This window comes from Coregonus clupeaformis, chromosome 31 (genome assembly GCF_020615455.1).
Source record: "Coregonus clupeaformis isolate EN_2021a chromosome 31, ASM2061545v1, whole genome shotgun sequence".
NCBI classification, from domain to species: domain Eukaryota; kingdom Metazoa; phylum Chordata; class Actinopteri; order Salmoniformes; family Salmonidae; genus Coregonus; species Coregonus clupeaformis.
In genome coordinates, this window is record NC_059222.1 from 14,361,913 (window position 1) to 14,389,194 (window position 27,282).

The following is a 27,282-nucleotide window of genomic DNA, read 5'->3' on the forward strand; positions in this document are numbered from 1 at the left end:
CTTTTTGTTTTCTCATGATTTGGTTGGGTCTAGTTGTGTTGTTGTTGTTGTTGTCCTGGGGCTGTGTGGGGTCTGTTTGTGTTTGTGAACAGAGCCCCAGGACAAGCTTACTTAGGGGACTCTTCTCCAAGTTCATCTCTCTGTAGGTGATGGCTTTGTTATGGAAGGTTTGGGAATCGCTTCCTTTTAAGTGGTTATAGAATTTAATGGCTCTTTTCTGGATTTTGATAATTAGCGGATATTGGCCTAATTCTGCTCTGCATGCATTATTTGGTGTTTTACGTTGTACACGGAGGATGTTTTTGCAGAATTCTGCATGCAGAGTCTCAATTTGGTGTTTGTCCCATTTTGTGAATTTTTGGTTGGTGAGCGGACCCCAGACCTCAGAACCATAAAGGGCAATGGGTTCTATAACTGATTCAAGTATTTTTAGCCAGATCCTAATTGGTATGGCAAATTTTATGTTCCTTTTGATGGCATAGAAGGCCCTTCTTGCCTTGTCTCTCAGATCGTTCACAGCTTTGTGGAAGTTACCTGTGGCGCTGATGTTTAGGCCGAGGTATGTATAGTTTTTTGTGTGCTCTAGGGCAACGGTGTCTAGATGGAATTTGTATTTGTGGTCCTGGCAACTGGACCTTTTTTGGAACACCATTATTTTTGTCTTACTGAGATTTACTGTCAGGGCCCAGGTCTGACAGAATCTGTGCAGAAGATCTAGGTGCTGCTGTAGGTCCTCCTTGGTTGGTGACAGAAGCACCAGTTCGTCAGCAAACAGAAGACATTTGACTTCAGATTCTAGTAGGGTGAGGCCGGGTGCTGCAGACTGTTCTAGTGCCCTCGCCAATTCGTTGATATATATGTTGAAGAGGGTGGGGCTTAAACTGCATCCCTGTCTCACCCCACGGCCCTGTGGAAAGAAATGTGTGTGTTTTTTGCCAATTTTAACCGCACACTTGTTGTTTGTGTACATGGATTTTATAATGTCGTATGTTTTTCCCCCAACCCCACTTTCCATCAATTTGTATAGCAGACCCTCATGCCAAATTGAGTCAAAAGCTTTTTTGAAATCAACAAAGCATGAGAAGACTTTGCCTTTGTTTTGGTTTGTTTGTTTGTCAATTAGGGTGTGCAGGGTGAATACGTGGTCTGTCGTACGGTAATTTGGTAAATAACCCTCTCTTCAGGATATCCTCTACCGGACTTGTCATACACAGAGGCTCTCCAGTGTTCCCTCAATAACTCTTTAGTCTCCACCCACACACCATGCCTTCATAATCAATTTTAGAACTGTCATCAACTATCTCTCTCTCTCTCTCTCTCTCTCTCTCTCTCTCTCTCTCTCTCTCTCTCTCTCTCTCTCTCTCTCTCTCTCCCTCTCTCTCTCTCTCTCTCTCTCTCTCTCAAAAATCTAATCAAATCAACTCAAATAAAATTGTATTTGTCACATGTACCAAATACATCAGGTGTAGACCTTACCATGAAATGCTTACTTACAAGCCCTTAACCAACAATGCTGTTCAAGAAATAGAGTTTAAGAAAATATTTACTAAATAAACTAAAGTAAAATATAAAATAAAAAGTAACACAATAAAATAACAATACCGAGGCTATATACAGGGGGTACTGGTACCGAGTCAATGTGCGGGGGTACAGGTTAGTTGAGGTCATTTGTACATGTAGTGACTATGCATAGATGATAAACAGCGAGTAGCAGCAGCAGCTCTCTCTCTCGCGCACACACAAACACACACAAACACACACAAACACACACAAACACACACAAACACACACAAACACACACAAATCCACGCGCATGCACACACACACTGAGCTGCTCATTTTGTTTTGCCTTTAATTGAAAGAACTTCCCCAGCACTTAAGTGGGGATCCTTCTGGTGAGTTATTAATACTTTTTATTGTTATTTGCGACAGACACAGGACACGGGCCTAACCCTCTCTTCAGGATATCCTCTACCGGACTTGTCATACACAGAGGCTCTCCAGTGTTCCCGCAATAACTCTTTAGTCTCCACCCACACACCATGCCTTCATATCAATTTTAGAACTGTCATCAAGTTTAGAACGGTTTAAAATGTTTTGCATGTCAGCAATCAAGTTTTCAAGATAGAACTTTCAAAATACAGAAAGTGTCACAGTATCTGTATTTTGAAAGATCTATATCTTGAAAACTTGATTGCTGACATGCAAAACATTTTGGGACTGTATCAAGAGTGGACTAATTAAACAAATACTAAAATACACTTTTCCTTTAAGGACTGAGTCCTTGGTAATGTTAAATTCTCATGAAAGAGTGAAGATAATCTGATTCATTTTCTTCTTTCATGGCTTTTGGTGTAGGGGAGAATGGGGTAAGTTGAGACTTTTTTTAAATTCAGCATCACTCCGTCAAGGGAAATATAGTATTCTTTCTAACAAAGATACTGTATCTACATATATTTCAGGATGTGTATCCCTGGAAATAATCAGAATTTATGTAAACATTAAGGTTGAAAAGATTTTGTATGTGCCCTCAAATCCTCAAAATATACAGTTGCACCATTAAGGGCATCTTGACTGGCTGCATAACTGCTTGGTATGGCAACTGCACCGCCCTCGATCGCATGGCGCTACAGAGGGTGGTGCGGACAGCCTAGTACATCACTGGGGCTGCGCTCCCTGCCATCCAGGACCACTATATCAGGCGGTGTGAAAGAAAGGACCGGAAAATTGTTAAAGACTCCAGCCACCCAAGCCATAGACTGTTCTCTCTGCTTCTCCACGGCAAGTGGTACCAGAGCTAGCTAAGTCTGACACCAACAGGCTCCTGAACAGCTTTTATCCCCAAGCCATAAGACTGCTAAATACCTAATAAAATGGCTACACGGACTATCTGCATTGACCCTTCATTTTTGTTTTGCACTGATTGCACACTCTACACACTCACACCAACACACTCTCTCTCTCTCACACACACACACACACTTAATTTGCTCACACACACAACACGCACACACATTCATACTGAATCTACGCACATGCACACACACTCACATACAATCATCATGTACGCTGCTGCTACTCTGTTTACCATATATCCTGATGCCTAGTCACTTTACCCATATACACGTCTAACCCTACCACTCCAGTATCCCTACACATTGTAAATATGGTATTGGCACTGACCCTGTACGTATATACAGTGGGGAAAAAAGTATTTAGTCAGCCACCAATTGTGCAAGTTCTCCCACTTAAAAAGATGAGAGAGGCCTGTAATTTTCATCATAGGTACACATGAACTATGACAGACAAAATGAGAAAAAAAATCCAGAAAATCACATTATATGATTTTTAATGAATTTATTTGCAAATTATGGTGGAAAATAAGTATTTGGTCAATAACAAAAGTTTCTCAATACTTTGTTATATACCCTTTGTTGGCAATGACACAGGTCAAACGTTTTCTGTAACTCTTCCCAAGGTTTTCACACACTGTTGCTGGTATTTTGGCCCATTCCTCCATGCAGATCTCCTCTAGAGCAGTGATGTTTTGGGGCTGTCGCTGGGCAACACGGACTTTCAACTCCCTCCAAATATTTTATATGGGGTTGAGATCTGGAGACTGGCTAGGCCACTCCAGGACCTTGAAATGCTTCTTACGAAGCCACTCCTTCGTTGCCCGGGCGGTGTGTTTGGGATCATTGTCATGCTGAAAGACCCAGCCACGTTTCATCTTCAATGCCCCTTGCTGATGGAAGGAGGTTTTCACTCAAAATCTCACGATACATGGCCCCATTCATTCTTTCCTTTACACGGATCAGTCGTCCTGGTCCCTTTGCAGAAAAACAGCCCCAAAGCATGATGTTTCCACCCCCATGCTTCACAGTAGGTATGGTGTTCTTTGGATGCAACTCAGCATTCTTTGTCCTCCAAACACGACGAGTTGAGTTTTTACCAAAAAGTTATATTTTGGTTTCATCTGACCATATGACATTCTCCCAATCCTCTTCTGGATCATCCAAATGCACTCTAGCAAACTTCAGACGGGCCTGGACATGTACTGGCTTAAGCAGGGGGACACGTCTTCACTGCAGGATTTGAGTCCCTGGCGGCGTAGTGTGTTACTGATGGTAGGCTTTGTTACTTTGGTCCCAGCTCTCTGCAGGTCATTCACTAGGTCCCCCCGTGTGGTTCTGGGATTTTTGCTCACCGTTCTTGTGATCATTTTGACCCCACAGGGTGAGATCTTGCGTGGAGCCCCAGATCGAGGGAGATTATCAGTAGTTTTGTATGTCTTCCATTTCCTAATAATTGCTCCCACAGTTGATTTCTTCAAACCAAGCTGCTTACCTATTGCAGATTCAGTCTTCCCAGCCTGGTGCAGGTCTACAATTTTGTTTCTGGTGTCCTTTGACAACTCTTTGGTCTTGGCCATAGTGGAGTTTGGAGTGTGACTGTTTGAGGTTGTGGACAGGTGTCTTTTATACTGATAACAAGTTCAAACAGGTGCCATTAATACAGGTAACGAGTGGAGGACAGAGGAGCCTCTTAAAGAAGAAGTTACAGGTCTGTGAGAGCCAGAAATCTTGCTTGTTTGTAGGTGACCAAATACTTATTTTCCACCATAATTTGCAAATAAATTCATTAAAAATCCTACAATGTTGTTTTCTGGAATTTCTTTTCTCAATTTGTCTGTCATAGTTGACGTGTACCTATGATGAAAATTACAGGCCTCTCTCATCTTTTTAAGTGGGAGAACTTGCACAATTGGTGGCTGACTAAATACTTTTTTTCCCCACTTGAAACTTGTTTTGAAAACATAGCTTGTCCCACCCCCCGCCCCCTCCACCACCTTCAAAACCAGCTTTTAATTGCATATCTGAAGAAGTGCAAGCTATTGTTAATCACTCCCTGTTCAGGTACTTTCACCACTGCATTAAACTGCTATGGTGAAACCCCGTCTGAAGAAAAGTAATCTAGATTCTTCAGCTCTTAGCAATTCTTCAGCTCCTTCCATTCTTAAGTGAAATTCTGGAGAAATTGGTTTTTAAACAGCTAAATTATTTAAGTGGCAAGTATATTTTTGAAAAATTCAAATTTGGTTTTTGTGCTCACCACAGCACAGAGATCTTAGAGTCAACACAGATGCCAAAAAAGCTCTCTGTATTCTTGGATTTACAGTGGGGGGGAAAAAGCATTTAGTCAGCCACCAATTGTGCAAGTTCTTCCACTTAAAAAGATGAGAGAGGCCTGTAATTTTCATCATAGGTACACGTCAACTATGACAGATAAATTGAGAATTTTTTTCTCCAGAAAATCACATTGTAGGATTTTTAATGAATTTATTTGCAAATTATGGTGGAAAATAAGTATTTGGTCACCTACAAACAAGCAAGACTTCTGGCTCTCACAGACCTGTAACTTCTTCTTTAAGAGGCTCCTCTGTCCTCCACTCGTTACCTGTATTAATGGCACCTGTTTGAACTTGTTATCAGTATAAAATACACCTGTCCACAACCTCAAACAGTCACACTCCAACTCCACTATGGCCAAGACCAAAGAGCTGTCAAAGGACACCAGAAACAAAATTGTAGACCTGCACCAGGCAGAAGAGGATTGGGAGAATGTCATATGGTCAGATGAAACCAAAATAGAACTTTTTGGTAAAAACTCAACTCGTCGTGTTTGGAGGACAAAGAATGCTGAGTTGCATCCAAAGAACACCATACCTACTGTGAAGCATGGGGGTGGAAACATCATGCTTTGGGGCTGTTTTTCTGCAAAGGACGACTGATCCGTGTAAAGGAAAGAATGAATGGGGCCATGTATCGTGAGATTTTGAGTGAAAACCTCCTTCCATCAGCAAGGGCATTGAAGATGAAACGTGGCTGGGTCTTTCAGCATGACAATGATCCCAAACACACCGCCCGGGCAACGAAGGAGTGGCTTCGTAAGAAGCATTTCAAGGTCCTGGAGTGGCCTAGCCAGTCTCCAGATCTCAACCCCATATAAAATATTTGGAGGGAGTTGAAAGTCCGTGTTGCCCAGCGACAGCCCCAAAACATCACTGCTCTAGAGGAGATCTGCATGGAGGAATGGGCCAAAATACCAGCAACAGTGTGTGAAAACCTTGCGAAGACTTACAGAAAACGTTTGACTTGTGTCATTGCCAACAATGGGTATATAACAAAGTATTGAGAAACTTTTGTTATTGACCAAATACTTATTTTCCACCATAATTTTGAAATAAATTCATTAAAATCCTACAATGTGATTTTCTGGATTTTTTTTCCTCATTTTGTCTGTCATAGTTGACGTGTACCTATGATGAAAATTACAGGCCTCTCTCATCTTTTTAAGTGGAAGAACTTGCACAATTGGTGGCTGACTAAATCCTTTTTTCCCCACTGTATGTGCTGCATTCGACACTGTTGACCATGATGTCCTTCTAGACAGACTGGAGAGGTGGAATGGCCTCTCCGGTCCAGTTTTAAATTGGTTTAGGACCTATTTAACCAGTCTAGTTTTTTGTCACCCCTCGGTGAACATAACTCAAAGAAAATAGATATCACATGGCTTTCCACAAGGTTCGATTTTGGGTCATTACTGTTCAGTTGTTACCCCTTGGCAGCATTATCAGAAAGCACAAGATTGATTTTCATTGCTACGCAGACGATACATAACTTTACATTTCTGTGTCACCAGAGGATTTTAGCTCCACGGATAAATTATTAGACTGTATTGGTGATTTAAATACTTGCATGGCTCACAACTTCCTCCAGCTAAATAAAGATAAGACTGAGGTACTTATTGCTGGAGCCAAAGCACAGAGAGCGAATCTGGCCACACATTTTAATTCACGGGCAATAAAGATAAAACACTAGGTAAAAAACCTAAGTGTCATTTCAGATTCTGAACTCAATTTCGAATCCCACATTAGGAATGTGACCAAAATAGCTTTTTACCACCTAAGGAACATTGCCAAGGTGCGGCTGTTTCTCTCTTTGGCTGATATAGAGACTCATCCATGCTTTTATTACAAGCAGGCTTGACAACTGTAATGCTCTCCTGTCTGGTCTACCCAAGAAAGCCATTGGTCAACTGTAAAACATACAGAATGCTGTTGCACGGGTAATGACAAAGACCAGTGTCACGACTTCCTCCGAAGCTGCCACCTCTCCTTGTTCGGGCAGGCTTCGGCGTTATTCGTCACTGGCCTTCTAGCCACTGCCGCTCCTCATCTCATCATTCCATTTGTTTTGTCTTGTTGATTACACACACCTGGTTCTTATCCCCTCATTAGTACTTGTATAAGTGTTCCCTCTGCCCCCTTGTCCTTGTGTGTGATTGTTTATTGTGAGGAGAGTGTAGCTCGGTTGAGCTCCGTGTATTTTGTATTGCCGGGGTATTTTTCCCCGTGTGCCTGTTTGGTTCCAGTGCGCCTGTTTTCCTCGTAACTCTGTTTTCCAGAATAAATTCTGTATTCTGTGATTTACCCTCCTGCGCCTGACTCCTTCAAATCACCCATCACAACCAGATGGAGAGCACACATTACACAGGGTTTTAAAGTCTCTGCCTGTGAGTTTTAGAATAAATTGTACGATTCTTCTATTGGTTTTAAAATCAATCCACAATTGTGCACCACAATACATGTCAGACATGCTTTTTAGTTATGTACCCAGCAGGTCCCTCAGGTCCTCTGGCACTGGCCTTTTAACTATCCCAAAGCCTAGGACCAAAAGGCATGGAGAGGCCTTTAGTTACTATGACCCCAGCCTCTGGAATAGCCTGCCAGAGAACATGAGGGCGGCCGAAACTGTGGACATATTTAAAAGGGATCTTAAAACACTCCTTTTTAGCTCTGCTTTTCCTTAAGGTGCTTTTTAGTCTTTCAATTTGTATTGTTATTATATTTTAATCCTTTGTTTGGGATAAATGTGGTTTGACCTTCTGCAGTCAAATGACCCGGCTTCAATCAAATTTGACCAACCAGGTTAAAACAGACTAAATTGAGAATGTACGCCTGTGCAAAGTTCGGTTCTGGAATTGGAACTGTGTTCGGCAGTCTCATCATTGGATATGTCAGGAACCCATCTCTGAAGCAGCAGCTGTTCTCCTATGCTATCCTGGGATTCGCCCTGTCTGAAGCCATGGGCCTATTCTGTTTGATGGTTGCTTTCTTAATCTTGTTCGCTATGTAAAAAATCTGTCTATAGAAACTGTAATTACAGATGTGACTACACATTTTATCGTGGCTACCAAAATTGTTCCGTGTTGGTGTCATGGAAATGTACATTTTCAAGTCTGTCCGACACTCTAAAAATAACGAAAACATGTATTGTAAAAATGTAAGAAATTACATAATTAAAATGCATGGATTTGACTATTTAACATATGGCAGTAAGTTTTCTATGTTAGGAATTATGTTTCAACACAATCAAGAAGACAAGCTTCTATTGAATGTCAACATGGGATTATACAAAGGAACTGCTTAGACTTAATGTAAATCAGTGTGGTGCATTTGCCATTAATGTTGTCGTTGGTTCAAGTGCAGGTCAATAGCATTGTTAGTAGGCAGCAAGTGGGCGCTTGCACTTGTAAATGGCATTAAATAAATCTAGACCACAATTTGATTGTGCTAAATAGTGGTCACTAGTCCAGATTATTTGGGATGTTCTCTGTATGAATTTGTGTAGTCTGTCAAAAAGCCTGGAGATCATGACATAATTGCCATTAACAACTATTACAGTTTGGTTCACGCAAAGCATAAAGTTGGTTTATCCCTTGGTGATAGATTTTAGAGCTTTTCAATGTGCCTAAGAACACTAGAGGTACATTGTCAAATCGGATGGGCCTAGAGGAAATTGGATCTATAATGTATTTGACGCAATGGTTACATTCTCATACAAATGCCATAAAAGATCAGAAAGATAATGTAAAAGGAAAATGTATGTATTTTCTGGAGATGGTCACCCTTCATACCCCGGCTCCCGGATGTCGCATCCAGTTTTACCCAGGGAACAGAACATGTTAAAACTGAGGATGGTACTACTTGAACTTGTCCAACAAGAATACTAATTTTCGCTTTCAGTTATTTGAAAGGTTTTGCTATTTTGTGTGCTCTGAACAAGACCATGGTGTGTGTACATGACTGTAAGTCGCTTTGGATAAAAGCGTCTGCTAAATGGCTTATTATTATTATTATTTGTGTAGTAAGTATTTGTATTTATGTTTTTTCCCGTGAAGCACATTTCGTTGCATCCACGTCTGAAATGTGTTATGTAAATAAAGCTTGATTTGATTTGAATACCAGTAATGTCCGCAAAAACACTACAGTAAATACTGCAGTAAACTACAGTCATGTCTGCAAAAACACTATAGTAAATACTACAGTATACCAGTCATGTCTGCAAAAACACTACGGTAAATACTGCAGTAAACTACAGTCATGTCTGCAAAAACACTATAGTAAATACTACAGTATACCACAGTCATGTCTGCAAAAACACTACGGTAAATACTGCAGTAAACTACAGTCATGTCTGCAAAAACACTAAAGTAAATACAACATTATGCTACAGTCATGTCCACAAAAACACTACAGTGAATACTATAGTACATAAATATAGTAATACTGCAGTATTTAGACCATGGTATAATATAGTATTTTTTAAATGGGAGGGTTCGAAGTGTGAGCTTCACTTTCTGGCATGTTGACTTTGTGTTCTTAGTTTATTAGGAGATTTGACTCTGCTTTGCAACAAACCACACATAACTGTTAGTTCACAGGCACCATTCTAGTAATCCCACTCCCTCACCATGATTGTTTTGAAGTATATACTCTGGTTACAATGATTCAGGTAGACCTTTAAGGGCACATCAACACAACTTTCACCTAGTCAGCTCAGGGAACACTCGCCTATAAGGACTGCCTCTGAACATCAGTGCTGGACAATGGCTTTCATTAGTTATCAGAAACATCCAAGGCATCCAGTCTGAAGGTCTTCTTCATTGGTTGAGGCTAAAATTGTAGCCCCTCCACGATGCATCAGAGGTGAACATTTCTCGTGTTGGATGGCAAGCTGAAAAGTGTTTTAATTAAATTAGGATTCTAACACATTGTTGTAAGATAGACTAGAAGTTAATGTATGACACATTTTTTAAATGTTTAGAAGCTTACCTCCTTCACATCCTTGTAGCGAACACAGTCAATGTGGGCGTCAGTGCTGCTGATGTTTTTGTTGCAAACAACACAGATTATATAGGGCTACAGAGAAAGGAGATAAAGTAAGATATTATAGACGTAGACAGTGGTTGATTGACTATATCAAATACTAAAGTGCTGCATTCGGCATGGGTGAACTTCAACTGTCCCCGTTCGCTTTGAATTCAAAGTCCAGAGTCCAGATAAATTACTTAACTGAGGTCTACACGTCTTGTGCTTCAGTTTCATTATCTACACCAATCAGAAATGATCACAGAGGGCTACACCTCTAATCACACACATGGAGGAGCCAAACTGCATGCCCCCATCCACATCGACGGGGCTGCAGTGGATCGAGTCGAGAGCTTCAAGTTCCTCGGCGTCCAAATCACTAAGTACTTAAAATGGTCCACACACATGCGCACAGCCGTGAAGAAGGCGTGACAGTGCCTCTTCCCCCTCAAAAGGTTGAAAAGGTTTGGCATGGGCCCTCAAATCCTCAAAAAGTTATACAGCTATACCATTGAGAGCAACTTGACTGGCTGCATCACTGTGAGCTCTCATTCTCCATGGCCGACGTGAGTAAAACATTTAAGGGTGTTAACCCTCGCAAGGCTGCCGGCCCAGACGGCATCCCTAGCCGCGTCCTCAGAGCATGCGCAGACCAGCTGGCTGGAGTGTTTATGGACATACACTATTTATACAAAAGTATGTGGACACCCCTTCAAATTAGTGGATTCGGGTATTTCAGCCACACCCGTTGCTGACAGGTGTATAAAATTGAGCACATAGACAAACAATGGCATTAGAATGGCCTTACTGAAGAGCTCAGTGACTTTCAACATGGCACCGTCATAGGATGCCACCTTTCCAACAAGTCAGTTCGTAAAATTTCTGCCCTACTAGAGCTGCCCCGGTCAACTGTAACTGCTGTTATTGTGAAGTGGAAACGTCTAGGAGCAACAACGGCTCAGCTGCGAAGTGGTAGGCCACACAAGCACAGAACCGCCGAGTGCTGAAGCGCGTCTGTCCTCGGTTGCAACACTCACTACCGAGTTCCAAACTACCTCTGGAAGCAACAAGAATTGTTCATCAGGAGCTTCATGAAATGGGTTTCCATGGCCGAGCAGCCACACACAAGCCGAAGATTACCAAGCGCAATGCCAAACGTCGGCTGGAGTGGTGTAAAGCTCTGGACCAGTGGAAACGCGTTCTCTGGAGTGATGAACCACGCTTCACCATCTGGCAGTCCGACGGACGAATCAGGGTTTGGCTGATGCCAGGAGAACGCTACCTGCCCCAATGCATTATGCCAGCTGTAAAGTTTGGTGGAGGAGGAATAATGGTCTGGGGCTGTTTTTCATGGTTCGGATTAGGTCCCTTAGTAACGTTACAGCATACAATGACATTCTAGACAATTCTGTGCTTCCAACTTTGTGGCAACAGTTTGGGGAAGGCCCTTTTTCTGTTTCAGCATGACAATGCCCCTGTGCACAAAGCGAGGTCCATACAGAAATAGTTTGTCGAGATCGGTGTGGAAGAACTTGACTGGCCTGCACAGAGCCCTGACCTCAACGCCATCAAACACTTTTGGAATTAATTGGAATGCCGACTGCGAGTCAGGCCTAATCGCCCGACCTCACTAATGTTATTGTGGCTGAATGGAAGCAAGTCCCTGCAGCAATGTTCCAACATCTAGTGGAAAGCCTTCCCAGAAGAGTGGAGGCTGTTATAGCAGCAAAGGGGGGACCAAATCCATATTAATGTCCATGATTTTGGAATGAGATGTGCTGTCCTCACTTGCTTCAAGATGCCCACCATTGTTCCTGTACCCAAGAAAGGAAAGGTAACTGAACTAAATGACTATCGCCCCGTAGCATTCACTTCTGTTATCATGAAGTGCTTTGAGAGGCTAGTTAAGGATCATATCACCTCCACCTTACCTGACCTCCTAGACCCACTGCAATTTGCAGATGATTGATTGATTGCAAATCAATTTATAACCATTTTTGACATGCGTTTTTCTGGATTTATCTGTTGTTATTCTGTCTCTCACTGTTCAAATAAACCTACCATTAAAATTATAGACTGATCATTTCTTTGTCAGTGGGCAAACGTACAAAATCAGCAGGGGATCAAATACTTTTTTTCCCTCACTGTATGTCAGAATGCTGTTCATAAACTACAGCTCAGCCTTCAACACCATAGTACCCTCCAAGCTCATCATTAAGCTTGGGGCCCTGGGTCTGAACCCTGCCCAGTGCAACTGGGTTCTGGACTTCCTGACGGGCCGCCCCCAGGTGATGAAGGTAGGCAACAACATCCCCCTCCTGTACTCCCTGTTCACCCATGACTGCGTGGCCACACACTTCTCCAACTCAATCATCAAGTATGATTACCGACATCGACGAGACAGCCTACAGGGAGGAGGTGAGGGCCCTGGTGGAGTGGTGCCAGGAAAATAACCTCTCCCTCAACGTCAACAAAACGAAGGAGCTGATTGTTGACCAGGAGACAGCAGAAGGAGCACGCCCCAATCACATTGACGGGGCCGCAGTGGAGAAGGTGAAAAGCTTCAAGTTCCTTGGCGTACACATCACTGACCATCTGAAATGGTCCACCCACACAGACAGTGTGGTGAAGAAGGCGCAACAGCACCTCTTCAACCTCAGGAGGCTGAAGAAATTCGCCTTGGCCCCTAAGACCCTCACAAACTGTTACAGATGCACCATTGAGAGCATCCTGTCGGGTTGTATCACCGCCTGGTACGGCAACTGCACCGTCCGCAACTGCAGGGCTCTCCAGAGGGTGGTGCGGTCTGTCCAAGGCATCACCAGGGGCACACTGCCTGCCCTGCCCTTCACAACATCTACGGCACCCTGTGTCACAGGAAGGCCAAAACGATCATCAAGGACCTTAGCTACCCAAGCCACGGCCTGTTCACCCCGCTACCATCCAGAAGGCGAAGGCAGTACAGGTGCATCAAAGCTGGGACAGAGAGACTGAAAAACAGCTTCTATCTCAAGGCCATCAGACTGTCAAATAGTCTCCACTTGCCGGCCTCCGCCCAGTATCCTACCCTGAACTTTAGTCACTGTCACTAGCCGCTACCACTCGATTATTCAACCCTACACCTTATAGGCTGCTGCTTATATACATAGACATGGAACACTGGTCACTTTAATAATGTTTACATACTGTTTTACCCACTTCATATGTATATACTGTATTCTAGTCAAGGCCTATCCTATTTAACTATTGCTGTACATACAGTGGCTTGCGAAAGTATTCACCCCCCTTGGCATTTTTCCTATTTTGTTGCCTCACAACCTGGAATTCAAATAGATTTTTGGGGGGTTTGTATCATTTGATTTACACAACATGCCTACCACTTTGAAGATGCAAAAAAATTTTTTCTTGTGAAACAAACAAGACCCGAAAACTTGAGCGTGCATAACTATTCACCCCCCCAAAGTCAATACTTTGTAGAGCCACCTTTTACAGCAATTACAGCTTCAAGTCTCTTGGGGTATGTCTCTATAAGTGTCACGGATTCAGTCAAGGCTGCCCCTCCTCCTTGCTCGGGCAGGCTTTGGCGTTCGTCGTCACCGGAGTACTAGCTGCTACCGATCTATGTTTCTGTGTTCGACTTGTTCTGTCTTGATTGTGTACACCTGTTTCCCATTATGTTGTATTGTTTTCCCTATTTAACCCTCTGTCTTACACTGTGTGTTGTGTGTGATTGTATTCCTGATCGGCAGTCGTTAGTGTGCGGGTTATTTCCTCCCTGTGTGGAGTTTGTGTATTCTCAGTTTACTTTCAAGTAAAGTACGTTTTTGGATCTGCTCTGTGTCCTGCGTTTGACTTCGCCCACCGCATTTCACTGACGCCTTTTGACAGAATCACACACCAACGACATGGAGTCAGCAGGAGCAGTGGTGCCAGCCAGATCAATGGAAGAACGCGTACAACAACAAGCGGCCATGATCCAGGCTCTCGGCACCGCCATGGAATGTGTGGTGAACACAATGGAGCGATGGGAGAGAGGAGGTCTTCCTATACCTCCTCCGATTACACCACCACCATCATCGATACCCATCGCTTCACCTCCGGGGTCCAGTGGGATTCGTCTCTCGCTCCCGAGGGCTTATGACGGCACAGCTGCCGGGTGTCAGGGTTTCCTGCTCCAGGTAGAACTCTACCTGGCAACCATCCACCCGGCCCCCTCGGGATACGAGAGCGTGTCCGCCCTCATCTCCTGTCTGTCCGGTAAAGCGCTGGAGTGGGCCAACGCCGAGTGGGGGGGAATAGACGCCGCTACTGTCAGCTATGTCGAGTCTATCCCACCTCAGACAGGGGAAGAGGAGCGCGCAGGAATTCGCACGCGACTTTCGGACTCTGGCTGCCAACGCGGGATGGAATGAGAGGGCCCTCATCGACCACTACCGATGTAGCTTGAGGGAGGACGTGCGTCGGGAATTGGCCTGCAGGGACACCAACCTAAGCCTGGACCAACTGGTGGACATGTCGATTCGACTGGATACCCTGTTGGCTACCCGCGGACGTCCGGATCCGGGGCCGTCCATTCCATCCCCCAGCACTTCCGAGCCGACCCCTATGGAGCTCGGAGGTGCTGCTATGAGGGAGACCAGGAGAGGGGCCGTCCCCTGCACCAACTGTGGCCGCAGAGGACACACTGCTGGTCGGTGCTGGGGAGGGCCTCCTAGGAGTCGAGGCAGTAGGCAGCGCACTGATGAGCCATTCCAGGTGAGTAGGCACCCAACTCACCCAGAGCTCCTTGTTGCGCATATGTGTATGAATGTTGTGTTTCCCGAGTTTTCTCCTCAGTCCCAGCATAAGGCGCTAGTAGATTCAGGCGCAGCTGGGAACTTTATTGATCGTCAGTTTACCCATAAGTTAGGGATTCCTATTGTGCCAGTCAATGTGCCCTTCCCTATCCATGCCCTAGATAGCCGCCCTTTAGGGTCAGGGTTGATTAGGGACGTCACAACGCCTCTCAGGATGAAAACACAGGAGGAGCATGAGGAGATAATTAGTTTGTATCTGATTGATTCTCCTGCGTTTCCCGTAGTGTTGGGGCTTCCCTGGTTAGCTTCTCATGACCCCACTATTTCATGGCAACAGAGGGCTCTCAAGGGATGGTCTGATCAGTGCTTGGGGAGGTGTGTAGGTGTTTCCGTAGGGGCAACGACGATGGAAAGTCCGAACCAAGTTCCCACCATGCACATTCCGCCTGAATATGCCAATTTGGCTCTCGCCTTCTGTAAAAAGAAGGCGACTCAATTACCACCCCATCGACAGGGGGATTGTGCGATAAACCTCCAGGTAGGCGCTGCGCTTCCCCGGAGTCGTGTGTATCCTCTGTCTCAGGAGGAGACGGCGGCTATGGAGACATATGTCACCGAATCTCTGAGACAGGGATACATACGGCCGTCCACTTCCCCTGCGTCATCGAGTTTCTTTTTTGTGAAGAAGGATGGTGGTTTACGCCCGTGCATTGACTACCGTGGTCTAAATCAGATCACAATAAAATACAGCTATCCACTACCTCTGATTGCTAGTATGACGGAGTCATTGCACGGGGCACGCTTCTTCACAAAATTGGATCTCGGGAGCGCGTACAACCTGGTGCGTATTCGGGAAGACAGCATTTAGTACCACCTCGGGGCACTATGAGTACCTCGTCATGCCATACGGTCTGATGAATGCTCCTTCAGTCTTCCAATCGTTTGTGGATGAGATTTTCCGGGACCTGCATGGACAGGGTGTAGTGGTGTATATCGATGACATTCTAATATACTCCGCTACACGAGCCGAGCATGTGTCCCTGGTTCGTCGGGTGCTTGGTAGACTGTTGGAGCATGACCTGTATGTGAAGGCGGAGAAATGTCCGTTCTTCCAAGAGTCCATCTCCTTCCTGGGACACCGCTTGTCCGCGTCAGGTGTGGAGAAGGAGATTGACCGCGTTTCGGCCGAGCGTAATTGGCAGACTCCAACCACGATGAAGGAGGTGCAGCGGTTCTTGGGTTTTGCCAATTACTACCGGAGGTTTATCCGGGGCTTTGGGCAGGTAGCGGCTCCCATTACCTCCTTGCTAAAGGGAGGGCCGGTGCGTCTGCAGTGGTCGGGTGAGGCAGACAGGGCTTTTAGGCATCTGAGGGACCTGTTTACTTTGGCTCCGGTGCTGGCTCATCCGGATCCTTCCTTGGCATTCCAAGTTGAGGTGGATGCATCCGAGGCTGGGATCGGTGCTGTACTGTCTCAGCGCTCGGGTACGCCACCAAAACTCTGCCCCTGTGCTTTCTTTTCTAAGAAGCTCAGTCCGGCGGAGTGCAATTATGATGTGGGGGACAGGGAGCTGTTAGCTGTGGTTCAAGCCCTGAAGGTGTGGAGGCATTGGCTTGAGGGGGCTAAACACCCTTTTCTCATTTTGACTGACCATCGTAACCTGGAGTACATCCAGGCGGCGAGGAGGTTGAACCCTCGTCAGGCAAGATGGGCTATGTTTTTCACTCGATTTGTGTTTACGCTCACTTACAGACCAGGTTCCCAGAACGCTAAGGCAGATGCCCTGTCCCGACTATATGACACAGAGGAGAGGTCCATTGAGCCCACTCCCATACTCCCAGCGTCGTGTCTGTTGGCACCAGTGGTGTGGGAGGTTGATGCGGACATCGAGCGGGCGTTACGTACCGAGCCTACTCCCCCCCAGTGTCCGGAGGGTTGGATGTACGTGCCGCTCGAGGTTCGTGATCGATTGATCTATTGGGCTCACACGTCACCCTCCTCTGGTCATCCTGGTATCGGTCGGACAGTGCACTATCTTAGTGTGAAGTACTGGTGGCCCACTTTAGCCAAGGACGTGAGGGTTTATGTTTCCTCCTGCTCGGTGTGCACCCAGTGTAAGGCACCTAGACACCTGCCCAGAGGGAAATTACAACCCCTACCCGTTCCACAATGGCCGTGGTCTCATCTATCGGTGGACTTTGTCACGGACCTTCCCCCCTCACAGGGGAACACTACGATCTTGGTCATTGTGGATCGGTTTTCGAAGGCCTGCCATCTCATTCCTATGCCAGGTCTCCCTACAGCCCTACAAACGGCTGACGCCCTGTTTACACACGTCTTCCGGCACTACGGGGTACCTGAGGATATAGTGTCAGATCGGGGTCCACAGTTCACCTCTAGAGTCTGGAGGGCGTTCATGGAACGTCTGAGGGTCTCGATTAGCCTTACCTCAGGTTTTCACCCCGAGGGTAATGGGAAGGTGGAGAGAGTGAATCAGGATGTGGGTAGGTTTCTGAGGTCCTATTGCCAGGACCAGCAGGGGGAGTGGTCGGGATATATCCCCTGGGCAGAGATAGCCCAAAACTCACTTCGCCACTCCTCAACTAACCTTACGCCTTTTCAGTGTGTGTTAGGTTATCAGCCGGTCCTGGCACCTTGGCATCAGAGCCAGATCGAAGCTCCTGCGGTGGGACGAGTGGTTTCGGCGCTCGGAAGAGACCTGAACGCTGCGCATGTACACCTGCAGCGGGCTATCAGGCGACAAAAGGCGAGCGCCGATCGCCACCGCAGTGAGGCTCCGGTGTATGCACCGGGAGATCGGGTCTGGCTCTCGACCCGAAACCTGCCCCTTCGCCTGCCCTGCCGGAAGCTGGGTCGGCGGTTTGTGGGGCCATTTAAAGTCCTGAGGAGATTGAACGAGGTTTGTTATAGGTTACAACTTCCTATTAATTACCGTATTAACCCCTCGTTCCATGTGTCTCTCCTCAGGCCGGTAGTAGCTGGTCCACTCCAGGAGTCTGAGGTACGAGAGGCTCCTCCGCCCCCACTGGACATCGAGGGGGCTCCGGCGTACTCAGTCCGTTCCATCTTGGATTCGAGGCATCGGGTGGGGGGCCTGCAGTATCTCGTGGAGTGGGAGGGGTACGGTCCGGAGGAACGGTGCTGGGTCCCTAGGAGGGACATCCTAGATCCCTCCATGTTGAGGGATTTCCACCAGAGTCATCCGACTCGCTCTGCTCCGCGTCCTCCTGGCCGTCCCCGAGGCCGGGGTCGGCGCACGGCTGTAGCCGCGCGTCAAGAGGGGGGGTACTGTCACGGATTCAGCCGAGGCTGCCCCTCCTCCTTGCTCGGGCAGGCTTCGGTGTTCGTCGTCACCGGAGTACTAGCTGCTACCGATCTATGTTTCTGTGTTCGACTTGTTCTGTCTTGATTGTGTACACCTGTTTTCCATTATGTTGTATTGTCTTCCCTATTTAACCCTCTGTCTTACACTGTGTGTTGTGTGTGATTGTATTCGTGATTGGCAGTCGTTAGTGTGCGGGTTATTTCCTCCCTGTGTGGAGTTTGTGTATTCTCAGTTTACTTTCAAGTAAAGTACGTTTTCGGATCAGCTCTGTGTCCTGCATTTGACTTCGCCCACCGCATTTCACTGACGCCTTTTGACAATAAGCTTGACACATCTAGCCACTGGGATTTTTGCCCATTCTTCAAGGCAAAACTGCTCCAGCTCCTTCAAGTTGGATGGGTTCCGCTGGTGTACAGCAATCTTTAAGTCATACAACAGATTCTCAATTGGATTGAAGTCTGGGCTTTGACTAGGCCATTCCAAGACATTTAAATGTTTCCCCTTAAACCACTCGAGTGTTGCTTTAGCAGTATGCTTAGGGTCATTGTCCTGCTGGATGGTGAACCTCCGTCCCAGTCTCAAATCTCCCTCAAGAATTTCCCTGTATTTAGCGCCATCCATCATTCCTTCAATTCTGACCAGTTTCCCAGTCCCTGCCGATGAAAAACATCCCCACAGCATGATGCTGCCACCACCATGCTTCACTGTGGAGATGGTGTTCTCAGGGTGATGAGAGGTGTTGGGTTTACGCCAGACATAGCGTTTTCCTTGATGGCCAAAGAGCTCCATTTTAGTCTCATCTGACCAGAATACCTTCTTCCATATGTTTGGGAAGTCTCCCACATGCCTTTTGGCGAACACCAAATATTTGCTTATTTTTTTCTTTAAGCAATGGCTTTTTTCTGGCCACTCTTCCGTAAAGCCCAGGTCTGTGGAGTGTATGGCTTAAAGTGGTCCTATGGACAGATACTCCAATCTCCGCTGTGGAGCTTTGCAGCTCCTTCAGGGTTATCTTTGGTCTCTTTGTTGCCTCTCTGATTAATGCCCTCCTTGCCTGGTCCGTGAGTTTTGGTGGGCGGCCCTCTCTTGGCAGGTTTGTTTTGGTGCCATATTCTTTCAATTTTTTAATAATGGATTTAATGGTGCTCCGTGGGATGTTCAAAGTTTCGGGTATTTTTTTATAACCCAACCCTGATCTGTACTTCTCCACAACCTTGTCCCTGACCTGTTTGGAGAGCTCTTTGGTCTTCATGGTGCCGCTTGCTTGGTGGTGCCCCTTGCTTAGTGGTGTTGCAGACTCTTGGACCTTTCAGAACAGGTGTATATATACTGAGATCATGTGACAGATCATGTGACACTTATATTGCACACAGGTGGACTTTATTTAACTAATTATGTGACTTCTGAAGGTAATTGGTTGCACCAGATCTTATTTAGGGACTTCATAGCAAAGGGGGTGAATACATATGCACGCACCACTTTTCCGTTATTTATTTTGTATAATTCTTTGAAACAAGTTAATTTTTTCATTTCACTTCACCAATTTGGACTATTTTGTGTATAATAATATGCCATTTAGCAGACGCTTTTATCCAAAGCGACTTACAGTCATGCGTGCATAAATTTTTTGTGTATGGGTGGTCCCGGGGATCGAACCCACTACCTTGGCGTTACAAGCGCCGTGCTCTACCAGCTGAGCTACAGAGGACCATTACATGAAATCCAAATAAAAATCCATTTAAATTACAGGTTGTAATGCAACAAAATAGGAAAAACGCCAAGGGGGATGAATATTTTTGCAAGGCACTGTATATGTATACTATTATATCCTACATATTCTTCTGATATACCACATATTCTATCCATATACTGTCCATAATGTCTATACATCCCATCATATATATATATACACAGTGGGGAGAACAAGTATTTGATACACTGCCGTTTTCCTACTTACAAAGCATGTAGAGGTCTGTAATTTTTATCATAGTTACACTTCAACTGTGAGAGACGGAATCTAAAACAAAAATCTAGAAAATCACATTGTATGATTTTTAAGTAATTAATTTGTCTGGGACTCCATGTAAGATCTCACCTCGTGGAGCATCAATGATCATGAGGATGGTGAGGGATCAGCCCAGAACTACACGGCAGGACCTGGTCAATGACCTGAAGAGAGCTGGGACCACAGTCTCAAAGAAATCCATTAGTAACACACTACGCCGTCATAGATTAAAATCCTGCAGCGCACGCAAGATCCCCCTGCTCAAGCCAGGGCATGTCCAGGCCCGTCTGAAGTTTTCCAATGACCATCTGGATGATCCAGAGGAGGAATGGGAGAAGGTCATGTGGTCTGATGAGACAAAAATATAGCTTTTTGGTCTAAACTCCACTCGCCGTGTTTGGAGGAAGAAGAAGGATGAGTACAACCCCAAGAACACCATCCCATCCGTGAAGCAGGGAGGTGGAAACATCATTCTTTGGGGATGCTTTTCTGCAAAGGGGACAGGACGACTGCACCGTATTGAGGGGAGGATGGATGGGGCCATGTATCACGAGATCTTGGCCAACAACCTCCTTCCCTCAGTAAGAGCATTGAAGATGGGTCGTGGCTGGGTCTTCCAGCATGACAACGACCCAAAACACACAGCCAGGGCAACTAAGGAGTGGCTCCGTAAGAAGCATCTCAAGGTCCTGGAGTGGCCTAGCCAGTCTCCAGACCTGAACCCAATAGAAAATCTTTGGAGGGAGCTGAAAGTCCGTATTGCCCAGCGACAGCCCCGAAACATGAAGGATCTGGAGAAGGTCTGTATGGAGGAGTGGGCCAAAATCCCTGCTGCAGTGTGTGCAAACCTGGTCAAGACCTACAGGAAACGTATGATCTCTGTAATTGCAAACAAAGGTTTCTGTACCAAATATTAAGTTCTGTTTTTCTGATGTATCAAATACTTATTTCATGCAATAAAATGCAAATTAATTACTTAAAAATCATACAATGTGATTTTCTGGATTTTTGTTTTAGATTCTGTCTCTCACAGTTGAAGTGTACCTATGATAAAAATTACATACTTGCTTTGTAAGTAGGAAAACCTGCAAAATCGGCAGTGTATCAAATACTTGTTCTCCCCACTGTATACTCCAGACTCTGACATTGCTCTCACTAATATAATTATTTCTTAATTCCATTTGTTTACTTTTTTAGATTTGTGTGTACTGTTAGATATTACTGCACTGTTGGAGCTAGGAACACAAACATTTAGCTACACCCGCAATAACATCTGCTAAATATGTGTATACGACCAATAACATTTGATTTAAACCTCCCTCGATCGCATGGTGCTACAGAAGGTTGTGCGGACAGCCCAGTACATCACTGGGGCCGAGCTCCCTGCCATCCAGGACCTCTATATCAGGCGGTGTGAATGGAAGGCCCGGAGATTCGTTAAAGACTCCAGCCACTCAAGCCATAAACTGTTCTCTCTGCTTCCGCACTGCAAGCGGTACTGGTGTATCAAGTCTGACAACAACAGGCTCCTGAACAGCTTCTATCGCCAAGCCATAAGACTGCTAAATAGCTAACAAAATTGCTGCACAGACTATCTGAGTTGACCCTTTTATTTTTTGCACTGTCTCTATTCACACTCACAGGGCCCTACACACTCATGCACACTGACACTCCAACACACACATAATATGCACATACATTTATACTGACTACACACACACATACACGTTTATTCATATATCCTGATGCCTAGTCACCTTACCCCTATACATACTGTATCTACCTCTATCACTCCAGTATCTCTGCACATTGTAAATATGGTACTGGAACTGACTGACCCTGTATATAGTATGCTTACTTACTTTCTCGTGTTCTTCTTATTTCTTATTTTTATTTCTTATGTGTTTTTGTTCTACCTGATGTTATTTGATGTATTACATTGTTATTGATTACTGCATTGTTGGGTTTACAGCTTGCAAGAAAGGCATTTCACTGTACTTGTGCATGTGACATTAAAACTTGAAACTGCTGCCATGAAGCACTGCTCTACACCAGATCATGCAGTTATCTGGAGCAGTCCAATGTGCTCTTAACAGGAGTTGAATGTATCTTCATAATTTACAAGAAAACTATTTCAAATAGTATGTGGATATTTAAAACTCACAGCTATGATATGTTAACGAGTGATAAGAGCATAGTAGTCACACACATGGAGGATCTGAACTACTCACCCTTCCGGATTTAAATCCACATTCATTTCGATGTTTATGTTCACTGTTACTTCTGGCCTTAAGGCAGTTTGTTGCTTTCAAGTACAAGTTGATTTTAACGTCCTTAGCTTTGATCTATAGACAGAAAAAAGGGAAGGAGTGATTTATGTCAATAGTGAATCATAAACAAAGAAAATAATTACATCTTAGTCATTTAGCAGACACTCTTATCCAGAGCGACAGTTAGTGAGTGCATACATTATTTTTCATACTGGCCCCCCGTGGGAAGCGAACCCACAACCCTGGCGTTGCAAACGCCATGCTCTACCAACTGAGCTACATCCCTGCCGGCCATTCCATCCCCTACCCTTGACGACGCTGGGCCAGTTGTGCGCCGCCCCATGGGTCTCCCGGTCGCGGCCGGCTACGACAGAGCCTGGATTCGAACCAGGATCTCTAGTGGCATAGCTAGACCACTGCGCCACTCGGGAGACCAATAATTCAAGACTAAAATGTATAATTGAATCTTACCACAGATTTTCCCGCAATTCTGAAGAAATTGAGGTGTTCTTTTGGATCGTTTTTCTGAAGCTCGTTATTCTTATTTGCATATGTAATAGCCATGTCAACATATTTCTTCTCAACCTCCCTCAACATATCATAGTCGCTCTGTCCCTTAGCTGTAAACAGCAAGGTTGCTGATGTGACCAATAGGACCCTCAGGAGGCCACTCATCTTCATCTCAACCCTGGACAGTTAGACTCAACGCTAGGTATTTATACAAGCAGATCAAACATTAACTTTGGATTTTGGTCAGCTGCAGTGGAAACAAGGGACTTTTATTTGGTTTGGCAGCCTCATATGTTGTCTTGTCTTCTGCTAAAGTCCAGTGAACTGATGCTAATAATGAACTCATGATGGTTTTGGCGTGCTCTCATAAAAAAATAGTGTTTTTTACGTACACTGAACACAAATATATAAACGCAACATGTAAAGTGCTGGTCCCATGTTTCATGCACTGAAATATTTAAATTTCTGTGTCACCAAAAGCTTTTTAGCTCCACGGATAAATTGTTAGACTGTATTGGTGACTTAAATACTTGGATGGCTCACAACTTTCTCCAACTAAATCAAGATAAGACTGAGGTACTTATTGCTGGAGCAAAAGCACAGAGAGAGAATCTGGCAGCACATTTTAATTCATGGGCAATAAAGATAAAACACTAGGTAAAAAACCTAGGTGTCATTTTAGATTCTGAACTCAATTTTTAATCACACGTTAGGAATGTGACCAAAATAGCTTTTTACCACATGAGGAACATTGCTAAGGTGCAGCCGTTTCTCTAAGGCTGAAATAGAGAGACTCATACAGTGGCTTGCGAAAGTATTCACCCCCCTTGGCATTTTTCCTATTTTGTTGCCTTACAACCTGGAATTAAAATAGATTTTTTGGGGGTTTGTATCATTTGATTTACACAACATGCCTACCACTTTGAAGATACAAAATATTTTTTCTTGTGAAACAAACAAGAAATAAGACAAAAAAACAGAAAACTTGAGCATGCATAACTATTCACCCCCCCAAAGTCAATACTTTGTAGAGCCACCTTTTGCAGCTATTACAGCTGCAAGTCTCTTGGGGTATGTCTCTATAAACTTGGCACATCTAACCACTGGGATTTCTTCCCATTCTTCAAAGCAAAACTGCTCCAGCTCCTTCAAGTTGGATGGGTTCCGCTGGTGTACAGCAATCTTTAAGTCATACCACAGATTCTCAATTGGATTGAGGTCTGGGCTTTGACTAGGCCATTCCAAGACATTTAAATGTTTCCCCTTAAACCACACAAGTGTTGCTTTAGCAGTATGGTTAGGGTCATTGTCCTGCTGGATGGTGAACCTCCATCCCAGTCTCAAATCTCTGGAAGACTGAAACAGGTTTCCCTCAAGAATTTCCCTGTATTTAGCGCCATCCATCATTCCTTCAATTCTGACCAGTTTCCCAGTCCCTGCCGATGAAAAACATCCCCACAGCATGATGCTGGATGGTGTTCTTGGGGGGATGAGAGGTGTTGGTTTTGCGCCAGACATAGCGTTTTCCTTGATGGCCAAAAAGCTCAATTTTAGTCTCATCTGACCAGAGTAACTTCTTCCATATGTTTGGGGAGTCTCCCACATGCATTTTGGCGAACACCAAACATGTTCACTTCTTTTTTTCTTTAAGCAATGGCTTTCTTCTGGCCACTCTTCCGTAAAGCCCAGGTCTGTGGAGTGTACGGCTTAAAGTGGTCCTATGGACAGATACTCCAATCTCTGCTGTGGAGCTTTGCAGCTCCTTCAGGGTTATCTTTGGTCTCTTTGTTGCCGCTCTGATTAATGCCCTCCTTGCCTGGTCCGTGAGTTTTGGTGGGCGGCCCTCTCTTGGCAGGTTTGTTTTGGTGCCATATTCTTTCCATTTTTTAATAATGGATTTAATGGTGCTCCGTGGGATGTTCAAAGTTTCAGATATTTTTTTATAACCCAACTCTGATCTGTACTTCTCCACAACCTTGTCCCTGACCTGTTTGGAGAGCTCTTTGGTCTTCATGGTGCCGCTTGCTTGGTGGTGCTTGTGGTCCTCTGTAGCTCAACTGGTAGAGCACGGCGCTTGTAACGTCAAGGTAGTGGGTTCGATCCCCGGGACCACCCATACACAAAAATGTATGCACGCATGACTGTAAGTCGCTTTGGATAAAAGCGTCTGCTAAATGGCATATTATTATATTATATTATTGGTGCCCCTTGCTTAGTGGTGTTACAGACTCTGGGACCTTTCAGAACTATGTGTATATATACTGAGATCATGTGACAGATCATGTGACACTTAGATTGCACACAGGTGGACTTTATTTAACTAATTATGTGACTTCTGAAGGTAATTGGTTGCACCAGATCTTATTTAGGGGCTTCATAGTAAAGGGGGTGAATAGATATATGCACGCACCACTTTTCCGTTATTTATTTTGTAGAATGTTTTGAAACAAGTAATTTTTTTCATTTCACTTCACCAATTTGGACTATTTTGTGTATGTCCATAAAAAAAAAATCTATTTAAATTACAGGTTGTAATGTAACTAAATAGGAAAAACGCCAAGGGGGATGAATACTTTTGCAAGGCTTGACTACTGTAATGCTCTCCTGTCTGGTCTACCCAAGAAAGCAATTGGTCAACTGCAAAACATACAGAATGCTGCAGCACGGGTACTGACCAAGACCAGACGGAGAGCACATTACACCGGTTTTAAAGTCTCTGCACTGGCTCCTGTGTGTTTTAGAATAAATTATTAGATTATTCTATTGGTTTTTAAATCAATCCACGATTGTGCACCCCAAAAAACATGTCAGTCATGCTTTTTAGTTATGCACCCAGTAGGTCCCTCAGGTCCTCTGGCACTGGCCTTTTAACTATCCCAAAGCCTAGGACCAAGAGGCATGGAGAGGCAGCCTTTAGTTACTATGACCCCAGCCTCTGGAATAGCCTGCCAGACAACCTGAGGGGGCCGGAACTATGGACAGATTTAAAAGGGATCTTAAAACACACCTTTTTAGCTCTGCTTTTCCTTAAGGTGCTTTTTAGTCTTTCAATTTGTACTCTTATTATTTGGTATGTTTTTTAACGTGAAGCACTTTTCTATGCATCTATAAAGCTTGATTTGATTTGAATACCAGTTGTGTCCGCAAAAACACTTTAGTAAATACTAGAGTATACTATTCATGTTCACAAAAACACTACAGTAAGTACTACAGTATACTACAATCATGTCTGCAAAAACACTACAGTAAATACTGAAGTATACTACAGTCATGTCCTCAGATACTACAATAAAATTATATAATATACTACAGTCATGTCCGCAAAAACACTACGGTAAATACTGCAGTATACTACAGTCATATCCTCAAAAACACAACGGTAAATACTGCAGTATACTACAGTCGTGTCCGCAAAAATACTACGGTAAATACTGCTGTAAACTACATTAATGTCTGCAAAAACACTACTGTAAATAATACAGAATACTACAGTAATGTCCGCAAAAACACTACAGTAAGTTTATTAGGAGATTTTACTCAGCTTTGCAACAAACCACACATATCTGTTACTTCACAGGCACAATTCTAGTAATCCCACTCCCTCACCATGATTGTTTAAAAGTATAGACTCTGGTTACAATGGTTCAGGTAGACCAGTAGGCCCACATACATGCCATGCTGTGGCAGACTGACTGATTGGAGACAGTTATTTGTGGCATTCCTCTACAGCTTCAGGAAGCCCATTGTTGTTGTGGGATGGTAAAGGACCACAGTTTAATCAAACTCCAAAGCAGAACCTGCTTTGATCTGCATACCTCTTCTCGAGTCTCTGTCCTCCACACACACACATACACATCACACGTGCACGTGCACACACACACACACACACACACACACACACACACACACACACACACACACACACACACACACACACACACACACACACACACGCACACACCATTGCGCCCCCCTACTTATCACACTGCATCTGTACATGGCCGCTTTCTATTCATCATCCCTGTTTTGACAATTGGGCTCATTAAAGAGGAACAGGAGATAGCAGTGGGGGCAGAGGGAGGAGGTTTGTGGGGAAAGGTAACACCCCGGTGGCGTGAGGCTGGAGCTCAGCCCTGTCTGC

At 44.7% G+C, this 27,282-nt stretch overlaps 1 protein-coding gene across 1 annotated transcript; it reads right to left on the bottom strand.

Moving 5' to 3' along the window:
* Positions 1 to 9,710: 9,710 nt before the first annotated feature.
* Positions 9,711 to 23,324, bottom strand: LOC121547602 (cystatin-like protein). The gene is made up of 4 exons (XM_041858952.1): positions 23,103 to 23,324; positions 22,593 to 22,706; positions 10,178 to 10,264; positions 9,711 to 10,079 (listed from the first exon to the last, which is right to left on the bottom strand). The coding sequence occupies exons 1-4, from the start codon at positions 23,310 to 23,312 to the stop codon at positions 9,969 to 9,971; spliced, it is 522 nt and encodes a 173-aa protein (XP_041714886.1). The 5' UTR covers positions 23,313 to 23,324; the 3' UTR covers positions 9,711 to 9,968.
* Between the last annotated feature and the right edge of the window lie 3,958 nt (positions 23,325 to 27,282).